The sequence below is a fragment of the Polypterus senegalus genome, chromosome 7 (assembly GCF_016835505.1).
Source record: "Polypterus senegalus isolate Bchr_013 chromosome 7, ASM1683550v1, whole genome shotgun sequence".
Taxonomy (NCBI): Eukaryota; Metazoa; Chordata; class Cladistia; order Polypteriformes; family Polypteridae; genus Polypterus; species Polypterus senegalus.
This window is the reverse complement of record NC_053160.1, coordinates 167,500,007-167,520,946: the sequence shown is the minus strand read 5'-3', so window position 1 is coordinate 167,520,946 and position 20,940 is coordinate 167,500,007. Positions and strand designations below refer to the sequence as shown.

The 20,940-nt window shown below is 39.6% G+C and overlaps 1 protein-coding gene across 4 annotated transcripts in view; it reads right to left on the bottom strand.

Moving 5' to 3' along the window:
- Window positions 1-20,940, bottom strand: part of si:ch211-241b2.5 (programmed cell death 1 ligand 1) — a 59,038-nt gene that overhangs the window by 21,528 nt on the left and 16,570 nt on the right. For all 4 annotated transcript variants that reach the window (XM_039759562.1, XM_039759559.1, XM_039759560.1 and 1 more), the window contains exons 2-3: window positions 10,399-10,458; window positions 1,684-2,046 (exon numbers count right to left, since the gene is read on the bottom strand). In XM_039759562.1, the coding sequence (XP_039615496.1) occupies window positions 1,684-2,046; window positions 10,399-10,450 (415 nt within the window). In that variant the 5' untranslated portion in view covers window positions 10,451-10,458. The remainder of the gene's footprint in view (window positions 1-1,683; window positions 2,047-10,398; window positions 10,459-20,940) is intronic.

The following is a 20,940-nucleotide window of genomic DNA, read 5'->3' as shown; positions in this document are numbered from 1 at the left end:
TCAGTAAGCGCTAAAGTCATTAAACTAATAAACACCTCAATCCATAAAACACTCACAACCCATCCTGCCACACATGTCTCCATTCCTATGACATTTTCTTGCAGCCACTTGGACTCTACTGTATTTTCAAATAAGCCACCATCTCCCAAGAATGTCTACATTACGTCATTCTCAATGGATGATATCTCGGGCATTTTTAAATCACCAGCTTCAGTCTGATCTACAGTAGTGGCTGAAAGGTTTGGCAGTGACACAAATGTTGTGCTTAGTAATCTTTTCAGATTATTTTTTTTTACATGTTTCTATGGTATACTGAAGAGCAATTATAAACATTTTCTAACTTTCAAAGGCTTTTATTGGCATATATGTTATGTTGTGGTATTAATGTTATCTCATTTGGGCAGTAGGGGGCACTGTACAAATATATATATATAAATAGAATTGGGAGAGGGATGAAGAGAGTCCCCTGAAGGAGATTGTATGAGAGAGGCTTTTCTATAATAAAGAAGGTATTTGGAGATTTCTTTGTGTACTAATCAGTTTATAACAATATACATCAAATGTATGTAAAGAGTCAATATTTCCCGTGTTGACCCTTCTTCTTCATAACTTCTGCCATTCACTCTGGCATGCTGGATTATCAGCTTCTGGGCCAAATCCTGACTGATGGTGAGCCATTATTGCCTTTTTAGTGCTTGGAGTTGATCACAATTTGTGGGCTTCTGGTTGTCCACCCATTTTTTGAGCACTGACCACAGGTTCTCAATGTGATTAAGATCTGGGGAGCTTCCTGACCACAGGGTCCAAACTTCGTTGTCACTTTTTGCCTTGTGACATGGTGCTCCATCATGCTGGGAAATACACAAATCATCACTAAATTGAACCTGGATTGTTGGGAGGTTACTCTTGGAGGATGTTGTGATATCATTCTTTATTTATAGCAGTGTTCAAGGGCAAAATTGTGAGTGGGCCCACTCCTTTAGATGAGAAACATGTCTCATGATGCTTCACTGTGACACAGGACTCATGGTAGTATTCTTCTTTTCCTTTTCAGGACAATCGATTTTCCAGATGTCCCAAACAGTTGGAAGGAGGATTCATCTGAAAAAATAACCTTGCACCCGTCTTCTGCTGTCCAGTCCTTGTACTTCCTGCAGAATTTCAGTCTGTCCTCAATGTTTTTCTTGGAAAGAAGTGGCTTTTTTTGCAGCCCTTCTTGACACAAGGCCGTTGTCCAAAAGTCTTTGTCTCACTCACACCCACCTGCTGCCAACACTGAGCCAGCTCTGCAATGGGGGCAACACGATTCTGTAGTGGACTCCACAGGAGGAGACGGTCCTGGTGCTTGCTGGACACTTTTAGCTGATCCAGGGCCAAAATAAGTGGAAATAGATTTTTTGTGATAAAGTGGACTTTTTATGCTAATAAAGCTCTTTGAAATGAATTAATATGCATCTGATCACTCTGTACAATAATATAAAAACAACGTGAATCGCCACCACAAAAAACGAAGCCACAACTTTTGCAAAAAACCACATTTGTGCCACTGCCAAAACGTTTAACCAATACTGCACACTTTTCGCAGACTTCACTAATCATGTGTGTCAAGAACGTCTATTATATACTGTAGCACTTGTTGTAGAAGACATTTTACAAGATTCAAAGTAATTCAAATCTTCTTACCCTTCACACTGAGTGTAGTTTCCTTGTAGTCAGGATCCCCATTCAGGTCTATGAGACATCTGTACCTCCCAGAGTCTTCTATCTGAACATCTGAGATCTGCAGCATGGCCAAGCCGTCCTTCAGTGGCTCCGTCATGAGACTTGCCCTGCCTTTATACCGTGAATGCTGTGATTTCAGGCTTTCCGTTCCGCGAAACATCCTGAACACCTCCAGGTCAGTGTTGTTGGGCAGCAGCTGATGCCAGAAGACTGACAGATGGTCCTGCTGGAAGTTGTCATTGATTGAAAACCTACACTCAATTCTTACTGTGTCCTTGAACTCCACTGTATACAAGGGCTTCAACATTTCAACTGTGAAAAGGGCTAAAAAAGAGAGGAGAACAAATGATTCTCATGGGGATATTCACTTTAACATACAGATGTCTTAAAAATGGTTGACCTCTCCCAATTCCACCTATTCAACTTTTGTGTTTGAGCTGTATGTGGGTGTATGGGTCAGAATATCAGAAAAAGAAAACTGGAAAGTTAAATGTTAGTTTAACCTTAGATGACAATGGGGTGTCAGAGATCTCACCAAAGAGCAGGGGTCCCCAACTCTGATCTTGGAGGGCCTCAGTGGCTACAGGTTTTCATTCTAACCCTCTTCTTAATTTGTGACCTGTTTTTGCTGCCAATTAACTTCTTTTGAGTTAGTTTTAATTTGTTCTCCTGAATGTCTTCATCATTCCTCTCAATTACTTAATTTCTTTCCTTAAATGGCACCCAAACAGAAATTAAATGTGAAATTCGGGAGCTAACAGAAGGCCAATTAAGTCAGGGCCTCAAATTCCTACTAATTTCACTCCAACCAGTTGCTTCATTAGGCTCTGATTCTTGCTATTAATTAAACCCGTTCTTTAATTCCATGGCTTGTTACTGCTCTCATTGTGCAATAGCAGACATTTCTGAAATTGCTGATATTCTCTTTTTGTAGAGCGCTGTTAAAATGTTTTGGGGACCTGAGCACATCAACATACCTGAGACTTTCACCTTTTGTTATTTTCAGATATCGTATGATGGACATACTGTAGTTTTCTGGTCAGGTTTTGACTCATTTTGTATCTCATTATTTTTTGGCAGCTACTTAAGGAAAAAGAAACAATTAAGGGGTCTAAGTCTTCAAGAGCAGGTCAATTAAAATTAATTCTAAAGAACTTAATTAGCAGCAATAACAGGTCACTAATTAACAAAAGGGTTAGAATGAAAACCCGGAGTTGGGGACCCCTGCCCTAGAAAAAAGAGAGAGGTTGGCACAAAGGATTCGGGTTGACTGAAATGGAAAGTCAAAGTTTCCAGCAGCCATACTGGACAGAGAACGGGGAAAAATGATTTGGTAGTTTACCAAATGGAACCAAATCTAAGGATTCCTAACTGTTATGGGATATTTATTTCCATTATTTCTGTAATTCTACTTGCTCAGGGTCCCATAGTGGATTGGAGGTGACGAGCAAAGCTTTGACCTTCTGAATTAGAGTTCAGTGTCTTATCCACTCAGTCACACTGCCTGCTAACCTGTAACCTGCCATAAAATTAAAGATTGGACTTCTCTTTAGGGGTTGGATGCATTCTGAGTTGGAGCCACGAGGAGGCAGTGTTGTCTAGCAATGAACGAGGAGGCAGTGTTGTCTAGCAATGACAAGCCTCCTTAGGATATCATCTGACCCAGAAGTAAACTCCAGTGTGCTAACTTGTGATCAGGTAGAAGAAACCTCACTGGCATGAGAAATGAAGGATAGGAAGTTTAATAAGAATGACAATGGTACAGGTGAGAGTAAGTTTGTATGGCATTTAAAATCACTGAAAATACAATAATAATAATAATAATAACTTTAATTTATATAGTGCCTTTCCCATGCTCAAGGTGCTTCACAGAGTCTCATAAAGAAACAGCAGGTATATGTAACATTGGATACAGCTTAGCAAATGACATCATTTGTGAAAGAACACACACACAAATTATCCTGAGCATCTGGACAGAGAGGAAGACTGAAAGAGGAGGCAGAATGTCAGGTTAAGTTAAAAGCCTTCCTGAACAGATGAGCTTTAAGTTGTTTTTTTAAAAAATCGAATGGAATCGGTTGATCTCATTAATTGAGAACGGTCATTCCAAAGTCTGGGCTATATACAGCTAAAGGCCCCGTCACCTACAGAGTGCAGGTTAGCGTGGGACACAACAAGATGGCCAGAATCAGAGGACCTTAGTGACCGAACAGGACCAGAGTGATGGAGAAAGTCATTGATATAGTCCGGTGCAAGGCCATTTAAAGCTTTGCAGGTTAATAATAAAATTTTATATACAATCCTATAAGACACAGGGAGCCTGTGGAGGTGAAGCACGATGGGTATTATGTGCTCGCTGTTGCTGGTCCATATGATAAAAGAATGTACAAGTTTCTCAGTATTAGAAAAGGAGGGTAATGTGCAAACAAGGGATATGTTGCAGAGGTCAAAGTTGGAAAGTTCTTAATGTGCTTTATGTGGGCAGAATAAGAAAGGGAGGAATCAAAAATAACAACAAAATTCCTTGCATTAGAAGGTCTGATCAGATCACCACCAAGAGTTACTAAGAAGGAGCTCATTTTCTTAAGTTGTGCTATAGTGCCAATTAGGAGGAGTTCAGTTTGTAAGTAATTTAATTTTAAAGAGTTCTGCTCCATCCAGGTTTTAATTTCACTGAGGCAAGTTGTGAGTTGATGAAAGCTCTGATGAAGTTTCACTTTTAACATTGAAATAGCGTTGAGCATCATCAGCATAAAAATGATAACCAAGTACAAAGCTACGAATGATATGGCCAAGAGGAGGCATATAGACGCAGAAGAGCTAAGGGCCAAGGACAGAGCCCTGAGGAACCCCTTGTGTGACCGGCGCTGAGCTGGATCTGCTGTTGCGAAGACTAGCAAACACTTGCCTGTCATTCAGACAAGACTTAAACCACAGGAGGGCAGTGCCAGAGATACCCAGCATGTTCTCCATTTTGGACAGTAAAATGTCATGTCTGGTAGTGTCAAATGCTGCACTAAGATCTAACACAATTAATATGCTGGTTTGTCCAGAGTCTGCAGCTATAAGCAAATAATTGGGTACTTGAAGCAGAGCAGTTTCTCAGCTGTGTTGTGTCCTCAAGCCAGAATTAAAGGGTTCCTTCAAATTATTAGAAGTTAAGAAATTAGTGAGTTGGGAGGGTAAAATACGCTCAAAAACTTTTGACAGAAAAGGTAAGTGAGAAATAGACCAAAAATATTTAAGATTGCCAGCATCAAGATCTAACTTTTTTAACACTGGGATGATAGAAGCGATTTTAAAAGTGATTTGCACAAAGCCAGTGTCAAGGGATGCATTTATTATTGTCGCAACAGTAGGAATTATGGCATGAAGGCAGGATTTAAGAAGTGTGATGAGGATGGGGTCCAGTATACAGGTAGCAGGCCTCATCTTACAAAGCAGATCATTAACAAATGCAGATACAAGTGTTACAAGTGGTGATCATTTAAAATTTTTGTCAGGTTTTTCACAGAACTAGAAAAATGACTTTGGTGTCATTTTAGGAGACTTTATATCCTAGAAATCAAATTAAGTAATCAGAATTTTAATAAGAGTTGTACAAAAATAAATTGAACTGAATTATGTAACAATAATGTGAGACACTGATCAGCCACAACATTAAAACCACCTGCCTAATAATTTGTAGGTCCCTTTTGTGCCACCAAAACAACTGCAACCCACTGTGGTGTGGACTCTACAAGACCACTGAAAGTGTCCTATGGTATCTGGCAGCAAGACATTAGCAGCAGATCCTTTAAGTCCAGTAAGGTGAAGATGAGGCCTCCATGGATTGGACTTGTTTTTCCAGCACAACTCACAGATTCTCAACTGGATTAAGATCTGGGGAACTGGAGACCAAATCAACACCTAGAAATCTTTATCATGTTGCTTAAACCATTCCTGAAAGGTTTTTGCAGTGTGGCAGGGTGTATTACCCTGCTGAAAGAGGCCACCACCATCAAGGAGTACTGCTGCCATGAAGAGGTGTACATGATCTGCAACAATCTTTGGGTTGGTGGTATGTGTTAAAGTAACATCCACGTGAATGCCAGGACTAAAAGTTTCCCAGTATCATACTGCCTCTGCCAGCTTGCATTCTAGCTGCCACCTCTTCCCCATGTTAAATTACGCACACGCACCCAGCCATCCACATGATCTAAAATTACACGATTCTTCAGACAGGGCCACCTTTATCTATTGCTCCATAATGTAGTTCTGATGTTCATTTGCCCATTGTGGTCATTTTTGGCATTGGACATGGGCCAGCATGGGCACTCTGACTGTTCTGTAGCTACACTGCCCTATGCAGCAAACTGCAATGCACTGTGTTTTCCAGCACCTTTCACTCATGGCTAGTTTAGGGTTAACAGAGATTGGGTGTCCATAAATGGGTACACTTCCTGCGTATGTATAAGATATACTTATACCCCATAAAAACACTTACCCTAGGTAATGTACAACTTTTAAATCCATCCTTAAAACAAGCCGTATACAAAAAAATGCCACCATATTTTTAAACATCCTCACATATTTGCCTCAAAGATCTAGATGTTTAAATATGCCTATTATAGCAGTTTTAATATTAATCTACCTAAAAATTATTATAATGACATGAAAGGGCAAAATTTAAAATTGGCTAAAAATAAGTTGTGTCAAAGTTATAGATACCAATAACAAGTTTTACATTAGGGTTAAATAAACTAATAATTTCAGTCCATTAGGGTTCTATAGGTAAATAAATTAGGGTTATGGGATAACGAATTAAAATTAGGGTTACCAAAAGAGTAGGAAAATAAATGTAAGATTAGACACCCTTATAATATTTAAAGTTAGGCACCCAATCTAAATTAAATATTAGGGGTATAATAGGGAATGTACAACCTTAAGATTAGGTGTCCCTTACTATTTAAGATTAGGCGCCTTCTCTAGCTTTTAACATCAGGGATTTTAAAAAAAGAAATGGCCTACTCCCACAAACCTTAAGTTAAGGGTTTGGGGTAGGGGCAGGTCTATCTACACCCTACTACACCAAGAATCATGCAGCCAACCGATGTCAATGGATGTCAGACAAGTAGGATCCTAAGAGTCTCTCCCCAAGTCTAATGTCACATTCAATAAAATGCCATCGACCAAATCTTCATGTCCCTGGAGAGCTCTATTAAATTCAATTATCGAATTTCTTTGTTGAGTCCTAGTGTTAAGTTTTTCAGCAATTTGTCCTAAATTAGCTCTTCTCCATTTGCATCAGTTACCCTTGGGCACCCATGATGCTGTCAACTGTTCAAAGCCTGTCCTGCCTTGGAACACTTTGGTTAAGTCATTCAGATCCTTACGCTTGCTCATTGTTCCTGCTTCCAACACATCACTTTCAAAAACTGGCTATGCACTTGCTGCCTAATATATCACACATCCTTTGACAGATGGCACTGTAACAAGATAAACAAAATTATATACTCTACCTGTCAGTGGTTTTAATGTCGAGGCTGATCCATGTATATGTTAACATATGTTATATAAGAATTTAAGAATCTGACTAAGGGTTTGATGATGATAGGTTAGTCTAGCACAAATCCATAGTTTCACCCAGTCTGTTTGTACTAACTCCCCATTTGTCTGTGGGGATAATGCTGACCAGATTCCATGTCTCTATTGGATTATTGGAGTCCATCAATACCCATCAATGTCTGTAGGGTTAATAGTGACAAAGGTTCTTTTATTTTTGAGGTTAACATTGGCCTACTTCCATTTGTCTGTGGGATTCATGATCTGATCTGATCATGACCTGAATCATCAATTAAGGAATATTGACTGGAGAATCAGTGTTATGATTGGAGTTTCCTTTTAATTTTTGGGAGGTTTTTCTTGAGCTCTAAAAATCATCTAGCTGTTATTTCTGAGGATTTTATATATCAGTGGTCAGTTTCTTGGTTGGAGCCTTTAATTATAAGTTGAATTTTAGATCTATCTATCTATCTATCTATCTATCTATCTATCTATCTATCTATCTATCTATCTATCTATCTACAGTATCTATCTATCTATCTCATAGTACCTTTCTTATCTATGTATTATATAGTGCCTTTCCTATCAATCTACAGTATATAAAATGCTAAGGATTGTCTGTCTGTCTGCTATGCAAAATCTGGGCCTTGAATCTTGGTCTTGGTCCCATGAATTAGGTTTTAGGGCCATGAAATTGGGCTTCAGGTCCTCCTCATTGTTATATCTAAGTAGGTTTTCTTGTTTGGTTGGGATGTAAAGTCATGTTTAAAGTACTTTTTTGTTCTTTTTTGAGCCATTTATTTATGTTTAAGGTTACTTTTGTTAATTATTTGCTGTATTTTCTTTGCCCGTGTTATGTTCCAAGTGTTTTGTTGGTGGGGTCACCTGCCAGTCAATTGCTAGGAATTGCCCTCTGCCCTGTAAATCCAGAGGGTTTCCCACAGTTCCTGGCAGTTCAAGTACTAATGTCCTGAATAGTGGTGAGTTCTTGTGTTTTGTGTTCTACTGTGCTTTTTTGATTTCCTGTTTTTTTTTAATTAATGCTCTGCTTGTGTCTTTGTTTTTGGCTCACTGTATCAGGACTTTGGTTGCATTGGATTCCCTTTTTGTTTTGGGCAAATCCGAGCTTCGTTGTTAATGAAAGCATTTTTAAAACTTTTATTGTATATGGATTCTATAACACCCTTTTTGCGTCTAGCTGGGGTTTTTGACAGGATTTCCCCCGTTAGAGGGCATTTCTGGAAGTATAGTTTGGTATTTATGTTCTTTGGGACTCCCAGGCACAACACTCATGGCGAGTGGCAATACCTCCCCATGCCAGGGCTGACAGGAAATGCACATGAGTATGAGTTGCTGACAGGAAAACAACCGCAGTAAGCTCTGCTGACTGTGAAGCACATTGAACATTCATCGCAAGCACCAGTTATACACTCCAACTGTAACAGAACGTCATAGATGACTAAAGAATTTGAGGTGCAGGCTTCCTTTGCCACGTTATTGAGCTTTGGGTCTTTTACATGCCGAGCAGTGGCACATCCGTCATTAAAACAGACATGGTGACTTCATTGTAGCAACATCGGTAGGGTGACCTGGGGTGCTGCATTTTGTGAGAGGTGCATGGACCACCTTTCTTTGAGGACCATAGGCATGAATGTTAATTTTGTTTTTTGATTACTGGTTCTAGAAACAGGCTCTGATTATTGCTTTGTCATTTGTTTTGGACTCTATTCTTTCTCTTGATTCTCCTACGTTTTGTGGGCTGTCTGCTTTTTTTGTAGTCAGAATAACTGGGAACTCTCCTCGAACTCACTGTGCTCCACAAGCAAGTGCAGAAGCATACAAAATGGATACATGGGTGTATATTTTTATAACATGTGAATATCGCTGTCCATTGTGAACACCGTGCAGTCAAGTTTCATTCTGTTTCTGTAGTTGGCATTTCAAATGACTCAGTCTGGGTTATGGAATGAGACACTGCTGGAGATCACACATGGGACCTTGGGGTTTATAGTAAAACGCCTTAACCCCCTTGGCCATAAACATATAGAAGATAACTGAGAAAAGTTCAGGGTAGTGGACCCCATCCTGGAAAAACTGGGAGCAAGCATGAAGCAACCTTGAACATTACAGCAGTCCATCATAAGGCCCCTTTACACTGGTGCCCATTTACAACTGCAACTAAACCTAACCTTTAACATCTTTGGGGATCAGTGATGACAGCCCACATAGACATATGGAGAAGGCACAAGCTCCATACAGACAATAACTGGGCATGGGATTCTGGGTCTTTGAGACAGACACACTAACCACTGTGCCACCCTCTATATATTATTATATACTAGTAACGTGTAGTGAATACATTCGACTTAACAGTTTTCATTCTCTTTCTCTGTACGTTTATCATTCATTTGCTCAGAGGTTGATGCGCTTGCTGCTTCCTGAGTAGCTCTTCTTTTCTCCACCCTAGCAACCCGCTTCTTCTCTTCTTCCGTCAGCATCTTTTTGCGTTAAAACTGGTTAAGTCAGTGTTTGTGTTGCAATTACTTAGTACGTTTTCTTTAATTTTTCACTTAAGCTGGCACTTAAGTCTTCAATCTGCCTCAAGAATGATTTAGCTGTACGCATGCACTGCACAGCAGCCCTGCTACCAAGAGTTGATTCTACAATAATATAAGATTAAAATATAAAGAGTAATAAAAATCCTCACCCCAAAAGCGGACAGTAGCGGTCACGTAGTATATGCATACCAAATCTGAGGTCAATAGATCAAACGGTTAAAACGGGTGATTTAAAATCCTGGACAGACAAACGAACAGCCACGGTAGCGTATTATATAAGAAGATTCAGGAAATATTCATTTTGAGAACATGAGTATGCCTGGCAGCCTAAAGTATCTACTGTAGGTGTCAGATGAGCTACAGTAAGTCTAAAATTTATGGGCCTTGTACTTTTGATTAACAGTATGCCACTGGCAATGTGAACGTCACACATACTGATATGAATTATCCACAGACCTATCACACTTTAATGATAAACTATAATGGACATTCTTGAAAAAATCCCCTATCAAAGTTTAATTAAGCTTCTTCCTCGAGTCAATGACTTGGCACATTTCTTGGCAGCATACTATACCTGGCAAAGCTGGCCACTGGGATATGAGAACCAATAGCTGAAAGATCTTCATTATTTTTTCTGCAAAGGAAACAAGAGAAATGTCAAAGTGTGAACAATCAGTGGTGTCATGACAAGGCACTGGGCCAGAGCAACTTTCAGTTTCACTTCATTATCTCAAAAACTCCTGACTGTTTCTCAACTCTTAAACGAAAATATCCAAGGGATTTCCGATCCATTAAAAGCAACGATGACTAAGCAGTAATAAAAATGCTTCTGATTTGCGCACCTTGAGGGTCTGACTTCCCCCTGGGGAAGAGAAGGTCCCTCCACAAAGCAGCATATCAGGTCCAAGCTGGAAACTTCCCTCCAGGATGAAAGGATTATCACTTATATACTAAAGTACCAGCTGACGTCTGTGGCCAAATATTCCCCTCATTACTCATCAGTTTTTCTTTGCTAGGAAATGGCTGTCATTCTGTTAACCCAAACTAACTTGTTCATTTATAGGCTCTGTGATCCTGGCCTGTGCGGTATTCATTGAACCAGAGAGCTTTCTCCTTCCATTTAGCCAGGTGGTGCTCACAGCTCCTGAAACCGGGTGCAATTTCTGGAGATTGTGCATTCTCCTCGACTGAGTGGATTTACATTGAATGCTTGATTTTACACCCAGCTCTCAAATATGTAGATAGATAGATAGATAGATAGATAGATAGGCACTATATAACTGATAGATAGATAGATAGATAGATAGATAGATAGATAGATAGATAGATAGATAGATATAGTAGATAGATAGATAGATAGATAGATAGATAGATAGATAGATAGATAGATAGATAGATAGGCACTATATAACTGATAGATAGATAGATAGATAGATAGATAGATAGATAGATAGATAGATAGATAGATAGATAGATAGATACTTTATTAATTCCAGGAAGATAATAATGTAGCATAACATTCAGGGTGTTAACCATTAGGGGGCGATGCAGTGCCCCAATCCCCAGACTCAACTGCACAGACACAGCTTCAAATTCCAGTAATATGATTTACTGCCACAGACACCTTAAAATATTCCATTATTTCAGCAATAAGACTCTTCCCTTCTCCTCTCCACCCAATTGAGCTTTGTCTGACCACTCTCTCAACTCTGACCCCAGGTGAAGTGGAGCAGCTCCCTTTATACCAGACCCAAGAGTATTTCTGGAGCTATCACATTGCAATCAGGATGCCCTTCTGGGTCAGACGGAAATTCCCCATGAGAGGGGAGTCCACCTCCAGCAGCCCCCCTAGCAGCACCTGAGAACTACAAAAGGGCTGCCCACCAAAACTACAACTCCCATGCAGCCTTGCAGGTGTCCAAATGAGATGTGTGGCAGAAGCATTTCGCCATCCAATGTACTGGGGAAGTACAAAGCCCTGGGAAGAAGTACCCCCAGCCTATTCATTATAACAGCCTCCTAACCAGGAATGGTACGGCTAACCAACCTGCTCGGGATACCCGTCCACCCATATTTAATAATAAATAATAATAAGTTACATTTATTGAGTGCCTTTCACAAACCCAAGGTTGCTTTACATACAGAGTAAGAAAAAAAATGAAGTTTGTGATGCACCATCTGCTGGAATGACAAATGCAATGCATATTTTTTAATTATTTGCCACTTAATATGGGATTTGTAAAAAGCAGTGTTAATGTTTGCGATGTGCCATCGATTAGAATGACAAATGCAATGCATTTTATTACTACAAATGTTTTTGATGTGTCACCTGTTGTAATGACAGAGACGTAGCTACTGGAGGGACACAAGGATACACAAACAAGTATCTTTTTATTAAAGAAATATTTCAAAGCTTAGCTTTTATAATTAAGCATCTCATGAAAAACAGTGGCCATCTTTAAATGAACAGTAAGGTTAAAAGAAAATAGGTCAAGTAACCTAAAAATGGTTACTTAACCTGTTTTATTTGTAGTGATAGCCAAGACATTTAATCTCATATTTTCATGGAGAATGGAGATCACAATTTTCCTAATACGACTTTCTTCAATGGGTGCCAATCCTGAACAGCAGTAAAAAATATCCAAACATCCATGGAAAAGTAATCTGAAATTACTCCAGTTGCGTAATCCACATGTCAGCTATCCAATTGTAGGCTCCAATGTCTTAAACACATGTATTTTGGGTAAACTATTGCAAAATAAAGCACTTCCAGAAAATGTTCATGCCAATAAAAGTGGAGCCCACTCAAATGGGAATGAGCTTTTAAAACAGAGACTATCACTCCCCCCTTCATTAGACATTTCAGTAAATGCTCATCCATTGGCTACCATGGAGGTTTATGGTAACCTATGTTAAAGAAAAGCAACTAAAGAAAGTATTGGATGAAAAGTATCTGTGCATGTTGGAGGTGAAGGTCAAACCAGTCAAACACAGCATTGTGGCTTCAGCAGGTCTTCAACTCAAAAACTTCAACGCACTCCCACGTCATTCATGACAGATTCTTCTAGAAGAGGTTTATTTAATAACATTTTAAAAGAAGCACAAGTGTTTGGGCTGATATGAACATGTTACTGGATACCTGACACTGGGATTATTTCACATGAGCAACTTCAGACTTTAATGGATATCTTGCTATTGATTGCTGTTATTCAGTATTAATCCCATTGACATTCACTGTATCAAGAGCTTTGTTATCTCCCTTCTCTGTGTAAGTGTAAGACTGCAAATGTTTCAGTTGTCACTACAAACAACATGGGGTAAGTAACATATAAAAATGATCATTTTTGAGTGGACTGTTCCTTCAGCTAGCTACAAAGGCCTGTGCTGCTTTCTGTACAAAGATGGCTGTAATACTGGATGAGTGCACAGTTCCTATAGCTGTAAGAGCAAAAGAAAGAAAATGGAAAAATAACCACCCATCCATCCATTATCCAACCCACTATATCCTAACTACAGGGTTACGGGGTCTGCTGGAGCCAATCCCAGCCAACACAGGGCACAAGGCAGGAAACAAACCCCGGGCAGGGCGCCAGCCCACCACAGTAGAAAAATAACTTGTATGCTTAAATCTGTAAAATTACTCCTTGTTAACGTTATATATTTTACAGTCCATCAATTGAATGCGTTACATGCACACACAAAACGTGGATAAAGTAAGTAACCTGGTTAAGGTAGAAACCTTGGTTATTAAAAACCTCAGCTTACATGAGCAGTTATACTGCTGGAGTTCTTCTTTGGTAAAACACGTCAACGTCATTAAACTGTGCAAAAAAAGAGTTAAACGTCATCATCGGCAACTGTGAAATCAAAAACAGGAATGAAGTCTGGGATCATTTTCTTGTGTTTCATAAGCATGTTTAGTCCTTCATGTGCTGTGAAGTACGTAACATTCATCCCTTTTTACATCTTCAACCTGCACCCTCAGTGATTCGACATATAAACACTGGCCGCAGCAGCACCTGATCACCGTTTAAACATGTCCATAGCACATAGCTGACATTTTATTAATATGTTTCTGTTACTGGGTGACATGCAGCACACTCTTCTCTGCTTATCTTCTCGACTGAGCCCTGCTTCCTGCCTTACACCAGTGCTGCTGGAATAATAATAATAATGATAACACAGGGGTTTTACTTTAATAAGATAAGCATTTGCTTTAGATTAATTGCTACTTTAAAAAGTAATTGGAAAAAGTAACTCACTTTTAACATGTTACCCTACTGTTCCCAAGGTTGAACTGCTGAGCATAGCACTGCACATTCAGCCCATTAACATCAATTTAGTGATTTCTGAAATATTGAGACTATTAAGATTATTTCAGCCACAAAAAGGAATAATGTGATTGGCTGAAAATCTACCTCAGGAAATTTATCTTGTGGACGCTTCTACCTGTGGCTGCTAAAAGTGTGTGTGAAGTTAACACATGCTCTGGAGAACAGAGTGCAACAGACACGGGCAGACTGCAAAATCATTAAGTGTAACCTGATTAAGGGTTTACATGGCCAAATTCTGTTAAGCAGGTTCCTTCTGAGGACAATAACCTAATTTCTCTAACTGGAATAAGGATTTACATGGCCTTTTAGAAGCAGGTTTCTGTGAAGAACCAGTTATTACGGCACATGTAAATGCACTCATTGTAACATCCCATTCACATCTTTGTTTTTTAATCTTTAACATACATTTCGCGTGGGGCAGAATGTATGATATCTGACCTTTTTATTTTTTTTAATTTTAATTATTTTAATGAATTATTTTTTCATTCAAATATTATCACACAGAAAAGGAAACTATTACCAATACTTAAATCAATCAATCATACATAGCATATATAAACAAGGCTGTAAACGTGAAAATTGTTCCGGGGTGCTGTGCGATGGCTGACCCTGCACTCCATCCTCCAAGAGTCATGTGAAAGAGACAATTAATAAAGGATATGAAATCAAAAAATCAAAATGATATACTGTACATATAGTGATAGACATAAAGGGTGGACTGGCATCCCGTCTGGGATGTAGAGAAGTTTCTTACCCAGCCATGAGGACAGCATATATGGGTACACATCCCAGCCAGGATGGTTCCTGTTCCCTTTCCCAGTTGTGAAGAGAGTTAATGATATATAGGTAGTATATTTAGGTATAATGGATGGACAGAGAACAGTTGTTCCTCCAGTATGATAGGAGGCAGTGCCTGTATGACATGGCTCCAGTTTGGATATCCGGAAGCCCAGCATGAGAAGTGTATTCTGGAAGGACAGCCTTGTTGGGTTCCCAAGGTGCTGCCAGGGGGCTCTACCAGAAGAGGAATCCTTTATTTTATGGCACTTCCCACCTGACCAAGAACTGCTTCCTGGGCACAATGTTCTGGCACTGGAAGTACTCCTAAGTCCAGAATAAAAGACAAAGCCTTACCCCAGTCTGAGAGTTGGAGTCTGGAGGAGGTGGGCAAAGCCTGCCTAGAAGATGTGGAGGAAGGAAAAGAGAAAGAATTGTGCTTGGAGGAAAACCTGTAAGGGTATTGTTTTGAATGAAGGGTCTTTTGAACTCGAGTCTGTGCAGTTGTGTGTGAGGTTTGGGACTCTGAGATCCCTACAGGTCATAATATTTAAGATGAGTTTTGTCCATTGGGAAGTTATATTGGGCTGGGCATATTAATAATTAACCTCTGCGATGTGTCATCTAGTAGATTGTATTCTGCATTTCATGTAGTAATAAAATGCATTGCATTTATCATGCCAACAGATGGTGCATTGGAAACATTAGCACTCCTGCTAGAAACCCTACAGCAACAGATAAAGTGAAACTAGAATTTAACAAAGGAAATTGTTAAATAGAAACAATCAATATATCTACATAATATAAGGCGATTTCTGTTTGTCCAACAGTTACACTGAGATGGGCGTATTTGCCATATGCCAGTTACTGGAATGAATTTTGTAATAGAGGTAATAAAATGCTTTGCACTTTTAGCTTTTTCCTGCATGCTTCTTGTGAATATATGCGCAAATTTCAAACTGGTGAAGTCTAAAGTTGTTAAGTCAGCCATACGGAGATAAGAGGATAAAGTCAACAGCAGAAAACAGAATTGCTTCATTTGGTCAGAATATTATGGTGGACTAATGGCCTTTCCAGGGTTGATTCTTGCCTTGCACCGAATGCTTCTAAGGTCAACTCAATCTCCATCCATCATCCATTATCCAACCCACTACATCCTAACTACTGGGTTATGGGGGTCTGCTGGAGCCAATCCCAGCCAACACAGGACACAAGGCAGGAAACAAACCCTGGGCAGGGCGCCAGTCCACCGCACAACTCAATCTCCTCAACCCTGAAATAGATTAAACGGATTTTAAAAATGGGAAGATAGAAGTTTGTTAGACTGTGATTCAGGAGTTATTCATTCATCCTGATGTATTTTTGCACTTTTGCCTCCTTTTTTTTTTATAATTATTGGAGTCCTGGTTTAATTTCATACAATTGCATCATAACATGGCTGTAGGTGGCATGGTGAAGCAGTAAATATGCTGAAGCTCTCTTACCCCTCCTGGGACCTGTGTGTGTTTCCTGGTCTGGGCGTCATCTGTGTGGTTTTTCTTCATATCTGGTAATGCAGTTTCTTTCCCTTCCTTTCTTCTCATCAAGTCTAATTTAAGCCAGTGTGGCTGTTGTTGTGTTTAAATAGTCTTTGTGGCATTTAGAGTGGCTATGGCAGACTATGGTTGGTCTTAGGTTAAGTCAAAAAGGATTGTCATTTAACAGGCACGAGTTAGATTTACATAACACAGAGAACTCTTTACAAAAACCACAACTAATTTCTAAGGTCAGTTTGTTGCTTTAGTTTTAGGCTTTCTGGTTTCTTTTTCTTTTTTTTTTTGGAAGATCCAAAAGTTTGAACAGTTGGTACTGTTTCCCACCATCTTGTAGAGCACAAGTACAATGACGTCCTACTTCTGCCCATGTGAATCACAACAGGAGTCGCTACTGACAACGACATGGCGGCACCCATGAAAATGACATAAAATAGCAGCACCTCCCAATCAAGAAAAATGGGACTGCAGCAATGTATTAAAAAGTAATAACAACACAAAACAGCAATCCAAAAGTGATCTACTGTACATCGAATCAGGAAATGGCAAAATGTGAAGCGGTCAAATAAAAACAACAATAACAAGCTGAATCATTTCCTCTGCGATATGGCAGGATTACTTTGATCATTTCTGCTCCTTTTCTGAGGTGAACATCTATAATCAGACACCCTTTCCTTTGAGACCAGAAAATCAGTTTTTGTGGATTATGGTTTAGATTTGTAAATTTACTTTGAACTGTTTCTATTGCCACATTTGATTTATTGCAAGCATTGCTATTTTTTTTTCCGTTGCTGGCAACTCCTGGCAATTGGGATTATAAATGTTGCAACCCAAAAACGAATTGGTACCAGGTTCAAAGGTCACTTGATGAGTCAATGCACTACCCAAATTCACAGATAAAACTCTACATGCCTTTATGCTAAAATGCTTATTCTTTCTTGATACTTTTGCTTACCACCCCATTGTTGAATATGTTGACTTTGCATTTTGTCGTTCATGCTTGTGATTTCCAGGCTACATCCTGAACAGATCATTTGTCCTGGTCAGTCTCATTGAAATCACTCTCCTTACTGAAAGCAGAATCCTGGGATTCTGAGAGTGACTGAACCCTGGAGCTGGATGATTTTGTCTCCAGGGTTTGCCTAGTTGCTATTACTGGTTTTACAAAATTGACAGTTTCAAATTACATACTGTAAGAGATCAGCCTCGACACAGAGAGACACGGACTCCCGATGTACAAAAACACACACCGTTTATTATACACCACACACAATATCATGCACAAACCCAGTCATTTTCTCTACTCTTCAGCCGCCTCCACTCCTCCTCGTAAGCTCTGTCCTCTTCCACCCGACTCCGGCTCCTTGAGTGCTGGCTGCAAGCTCCTCTTATAGCCCACCTAGAAGTGCTTCAGGTGGTAATTAGCCTAATTAGGCTGCACTTCCGGGTGTGGCTGCATCACAGCCCAAACAGGCTCATTAAGTCATTCTGCTCCCCCTGGCTGTGGCCACGGAGCCCAAAAAGCATGATCTCTGGTGTTCCACAATTGTGGTCCTGATACCACCCAGGGGGGCTGCTTTCTTGCTCCCAGGGAAAGAAAGTGCCCCTCTCCCAATCCGTCCTTCTTCCAGGTGTCCCGGTGGGGCAAAATCCCTGGTCGTCTGCCACAATATTTAAGTTGCCGTGATACAATAAAAACAAATATGTTGTTCATTTGTTTTTCTTTTTATCATTGTTATTTTTTTCATCTATTCATAAACTATTTGTTTGTGACATTACCATTTTGGAATACAGTTGTGCTTGAAAGTTTGTGAACCCTTTAGAATTTTCTATATTTGTCCATAAATATGACCTAAAACATCATCAGATTTTCACACAAGTCCTAAAAGTAGATAAAGAGAAACCAGTTAAACACATCAGACAAAGCATTAAACTTGGTCATTTATTTTTTAAGGAAAATGATTGAATATTACATATTTGTGAGTGGCAAAAGTATGTAAACCTTTGCTTTCAGTATCTGGTGTGACCCCCACTTGGCAGCAATAACTGCAACTAAATGTTTCCGGTAACTTTTGCTCATTCCTGCACACCGGTTTGGAGGAATTTCAGCCCATTCCTCCGTACAGAACAGCTTCAGCTCTGGGATGTTGGTGGGTTTCCTCACATTAACTGCTCTCTTCAGGTCCTTCCACAACATTTTCGATTGGATTAAGGTCAGGACTTTGACTTGGCCATTCCAAAACATTAACTTTATTCTTCTTTAACCATTCTTTGGTAGAACGACTTGTGTGCTTAGGGTTGTTGTCTTGCTGCATGACCCACCTTCTCTTGAGATTCAGTTCATGGACAGACGTCCTGACATTTTCCTTTAGAATTCTCTGATATAATTCAGAATTCATTGTTCCATCAATGAAGGCAAGCCGTCCTGGTCCAGATGAAGCAAAACAGGCCCAAACCATGATACTACCACCACCATGTTTCACAGATGGGATAAGGTTCTTATGCTGGAATGAAGTGTTTTCTCCAAACATAACGCTTTTCATTTAAACCAAAAAGTTCTATTTTGGTCTCATCCATCCACAAAACATTCTTCCAATAGCCTTTTGGTTTGTCCATGTGATCTTTAGCAAACCGCAGGCGAGCAGCAATGTTTTTTTTTGGAGAGCAGTGGCTTTCTCCTTGCAACCCTGCCATGCACACCATTGTTGTTCAGTGTTCTGATGGTGGACTCATGAACATGAACATTAGCCAATGTGAGGGAAGCCTTCAGTTGCTTAGAAGTTACCCTGGGGTCCTTTGTGACCTCGCTGACTATTACATGCCTTGCTAATGGAGTGATCTTTGTTGGTCGACCACTCCTGGGGTGGGTAACAATGGTCTTGAATTTCCTCCATTTCTACACAATCTGTCTGACTGTGGATTGGTGGAGTCCAAACTCTTTAGAGATGGTTTTGTAACCTTTTCCAGCCTGATGAGCATCAACAACTCTTTTTCTGAGGTCCTCAGAAATCTCCTTTGTTTGTGCCATGATACACTTCCACAAACGTGTTGTGAAGAGCAGACTTTGATAGATCCCTGTTCTTTAAATAACACAGGGTGCCCACTCACACCTGATTGGCATCCCATTTATTGAAAACACCTGACACTAATTTCACCTCCAAACTAACTGAACATCCTAGAGGTTCACATACTTTTGCCACTCACAAATATGTAATATTCAATCATTTTCCTCAATAAATAAATGACCAAGTATAATATTTTTGTCTCATTTGTTTAACTGGTTTCTCTTTATCTACTTTTAGGACTTGAATGAAAATCTGATGATGTTTTAGGTCATATTTATACAGAAATATAGAAAATTCTAAAGGGTTCATAAACTTTCAAGCACCACTGTAGATTGCTATGCTGCTATGTGTCACTGGGGCCATGACCTACATGCATGCAAAAGGAAACGCTTCAAGCTCAAAAAGCAGCAGCAGTGTATTTCTCATTAAGGAAAGTCTCTAGTACAAGAAAAGTAGTTTTATGAGTAATGTTTGAAAGTCTTTTGGTTTTGACTGTAAAGGACAGAGAGTGTCAAGAACCAGGAGTCGCAAAGCGCATAAATCATAATCAGTTTCAAACGTGCACACAAGACGGGGATATAACCGTCAAACCCCAGCTAGTAAAAAGGGCAAGCACTGAATCTTTATAAAATAAAAGATTTCATTCTTCACAAGAAGTATTCCAATCACTCTGAAGCTATTGAAATGCCTGAGAACACAAAAGCAGCCCAAGAGATCAAAGTCCCATTAAAGAAATCCAGTACAAGGCCAAAAACAGGTCAACAATCCAGAAATTCACAAAAGTACCGAAAAAGATACAAGTAAACTCACCACTTCTAGCCACATTTAAACTAAGTCTCTAGGAACTGTGGAAGACTGCCCCACTACAAAATCCCAAGAATATTCAAAATACAGAGCAATGGGTCAAAAAATCTGGAAAATCACTAAGCACAAGTACAGCAAAACACAAGAACTCATCACTAGTAAGTGTAAGGAACTGTGGGAGGTTTTTAGGGCAGAGGGCGGTTCCTGGTGGTGACTGGCAGATGGCCCCGCCTCTTGGGGAACCACCCATAACACAAATGGAACATAACAAAGGCAGCTTAAATACATAGACAGATCCAAAAATAAAAAAATGATGCACATAAACAACATAGAATAAAGAAATTAACAAAAGAGACATAAAACATGAATTTGATTTCTAACCAGGGGAGGAACTTTGTCTGAAACATGACAGAGAGAAAGAGCCAAAAGATGAAAAACAAAATGAAGTGTCAAATAAGCTAGGGACAGAAGAAGGAAATTAGAATTTCCTTAACAACATAGCCAAGTGAGAGAGAGAGAGACAGATGGAGGTTGGGAGCATGCACTTGATAGCAGAGACAAGGACCAAAGATCATAGTCAGAAAAGAAATGCACAGAAAATCAT